The sequence below is a fragment of the Pygoscelis adeliae genome, unplaced genomic scaffold, assembly GCF_000699105.1.
Source record: "Pygoscelis adeliae isolate BGI_AS28 unplaced genomic scaffold, ASM69910v1 Scaffold86, whole genome shotgun sequence".
Lineage (NCBI taxonomy): Eukaryota > Metazoa > Chordata > Aves > Sphenisciformes > Spheniscidae > Pygoscelis > Pygoscelis adeliae.
The window spans coordinates 3,364,254-3,366,945 of record NW_008824930.1 but is presented as its reverse complement, the minus strand read 5'-3'; the positions used below and the strand labels follow the sequence as shown (position 1 = coordinate 3,366,945).

Sequence of the window (2,692 nt, the reverse complement as noted above, 5' to 3'; positions counted from 1 at the left end):
CCCTTAGCAGAGCCTACACTATCCGTGCACTTCCCTCATCACCACGTTGTGGTGTGCAGCCTGGCTCTCATCCCAGATAATCAAAGTGTCACTGAACTGGCTATTTCCAGCTGCTCATGTCTTAGCCAGCAGCGTGACAGGCTGTTGCCACCTATAGCTGATACCAGCAGACTTAGCCTTCAAAAAGGAGAAATTGAGAAGACCTGGAAAAAGCGCTGACAGCAGATAGCTCACCACTTTGTGAGCGTGCAGTAAAGAGCAGGCGTCAAGGCAGGTGGAAGAGGGAAGCTGCATCCCCCATGCTTCTGCTTGGCTGGAGAAGCAGTTTCATTCACCTAAGGCAAAATAAGAATAAGCTGGCTTAGCTCAATATATGTCAATGCCATGTGCTAAAGCTGCCTCTAAGAGGCACTAGGCAGTCCGGGTGAATGATCCAGGTTAGTGCTCGGATGAGAGCCTGGGGAACAGTCTGTCTGCAGCAGGGTGGACGGCTGTGGTGGGGTGTCTGGCCCTGGCAGCTGTCTCCCCGTGTAACAACAGGAAAACACAGTCGGGTCAGCCTGAATATGAAACCACTCTCATTTCTGCTTACTTATGCAGGCTTCTAGCAATGTCATTTGAAGCAATGAGGCTTGTAAGGGGTTGTGGAGCTTGATGTTACTGTGAAACAGCTAAATTATTGGGGTGGTATTTCTGCCCCTCAAATCAGGAAGTTCATGCTAAGCCCTACAACTTCTTTGGCCTGTGTTACTCTTTGGTGGGAAAGGCTGTTTAATGAATGCAGCAATTATATTGGTTTTGGAAAAAACCCTGCTCCTAATTAAAATTTCCATTACTGTAATCAGGCTCTTCCCACTGAAATCCAAAGTTAGAGGATCATCTGCAGGTATTTTCTTTTAAGAGGAATACATTTTGGTTTTTTCTTTTCTCTTGAGGAAATGGTATGTTTCTCTCTGAATTCAAAGCTGAGGCTTGCTGCTCGGACTGACATTGGCAGCACCCTGGCTGTCCTTTATATATGATGCTCTCTGCAAGTTGTTAAGCCAGAAGTTTTCTTGTGTAGGTGTTTCTCCGGGAGTCCTTGGAACACAAGTTGGAGAAACAGCGAGAGGTGGAAGTCACCAAGGCAGCGATGATTATCCGAGCGCACATCCTAGGTTATGCAGCCCGGTAAGTGACTAGATGAGGATATTAAATACTAAGTTTTGGAATAAATGGGTGGGGTGTCATGGAGTTAAATCCTTCTGGCACAATTCTTAACTTTTCCTAGGGACCAGGCATCCAAATCCTGTAAGTGGCTTTTGAAAATAGCAGCTGGTATCTTTGCCAGGCGCATGAAGAAAACAAAATGGAGTTTGAATTGTTTTAATACAATGAATAGGCCAGTACGGAAGTGTGGAGGTCAGCCAGTATCATTGTATCATGGCATGAGATCCATGGTAGGAACTCTTGCTGGATGGCAGCTAGTGGGGCTGCCCCAAGATACCAGCTGAGATTGAGCTTTATCTTTGTTTTGTCATGGTAAGAAAAGAGAAGGCAAGTAAAACTAATCAGTTTGGTTCTTAAAGAGCCATGACATTAGGTAACTGATTAATGTTTCATTTGTTTACTTGGCTTCATGCATTATGTATTAGGTGGAGTTGCTCATCCCATTTGTTTATTTCTCTGCTTTTTCTACAAATCAGTTGAGGACAGTTTAAGGAAGCTTGTTTGCATAATGAGGTAATTTCTTTTCATGTGTATATTAGTCCTGTCCTTATATTCTGACCAGTATGTTACTTTAAAACTATATTCCTTTTTTAATGACAGAGCTATCCTGCTGTTCATGATCTTTCTTTTCAGAGATATGGGATGACTATCTATGTATATTCTTTCTCCACATGTGTGCGCACACACAGAGCTGTCCTTCTAGCATCTCCTTGTCAGGGGCATAAGAACATGTAAGCCAAGTAAAGTTCATTTCCTTAATGAAGACACAGACGGCGCTGTCATAGAAATGAGAGAATCTCTTTCCTCTTCTAGGGAGGAGAATATGAACGAGAATGGGAAACAATCACAGAGCTAGAAATAATACATTGTTTTACTACCATGGGCTCATTATTGCAGGTCACCATGGCAAGACCTCTCGTCACTGCTCGGTAGTTCCTTGTTTCCTTAGAAATTTGCCTTTTTTTTTTTTCCTTCTCCTAGAAAACGGTATAGAAAGGTTCTCTACTGTGTGGTTGTGATACAGAAGAACTACAGAGCATTCTGCAGTAGGAAAAAGTTCCTGTGCCTGAAGAAAGCAGCCATAATCCTTCAGAAGCAGCGGCGAGGCCAGCTTGCTCGACGTGTTTACAGGGAGCGACTAGAGGAGAAGCGGAGACAAGAGGAGGAAAGAAGAAAAGAGGAGGAAGAAAGGTGCAGTATGCTGTTTGCATCACTCTCCTGTCTGTGCCATATTAGGTTTTGATCTGAATAGCCTTTGTTTCAGGCTATTCTTGGATCAAGTGATTTTGGAAACCTTTGCTTCTTTTACTAAAAGATGCATGTAGCTATCACGGTAGTTTCATATTCACAAACGTATCCTTGGTGACCTTATTTTTGGCTGCCTTTTCCATGTGGCAGATGATCTCTGTAAGTTGAGCTATTGCCCTAGCAAAGGTATGTGATGAGCTTATGTTGAGCTTGATTTACTAACTTCTTTTCTTCC

At 43.4% G+C, this 2,692-nt stretch overlaps 1 protein-coding gene across 1 annotated transcript in view; it reads left to right on the top strand.

The window, feature by feature from the left end:
- The window catches only part of MYO10 (myosin X), a 97,124-nt gene that overhangs the window by 65,841 nt on the left and 28,591 nt on the right, over positions 1 to 2,692 (top strand). The window contains exons 20-21 of the mRNA XM_009325005.1: positions 1,064 to 1,170; positions 2,191 to 2,400. Of these exons, the coding sequence (XP_009323280.1) occupies positions 1,064 to 1,170; positions 2,191 to 2,400 (317 nt within the window). The remainder of the gene's footprint in view (positions 1 to 1,063; positions 1,171 to 2,190; positions 2,401 to 2,692) is intronic.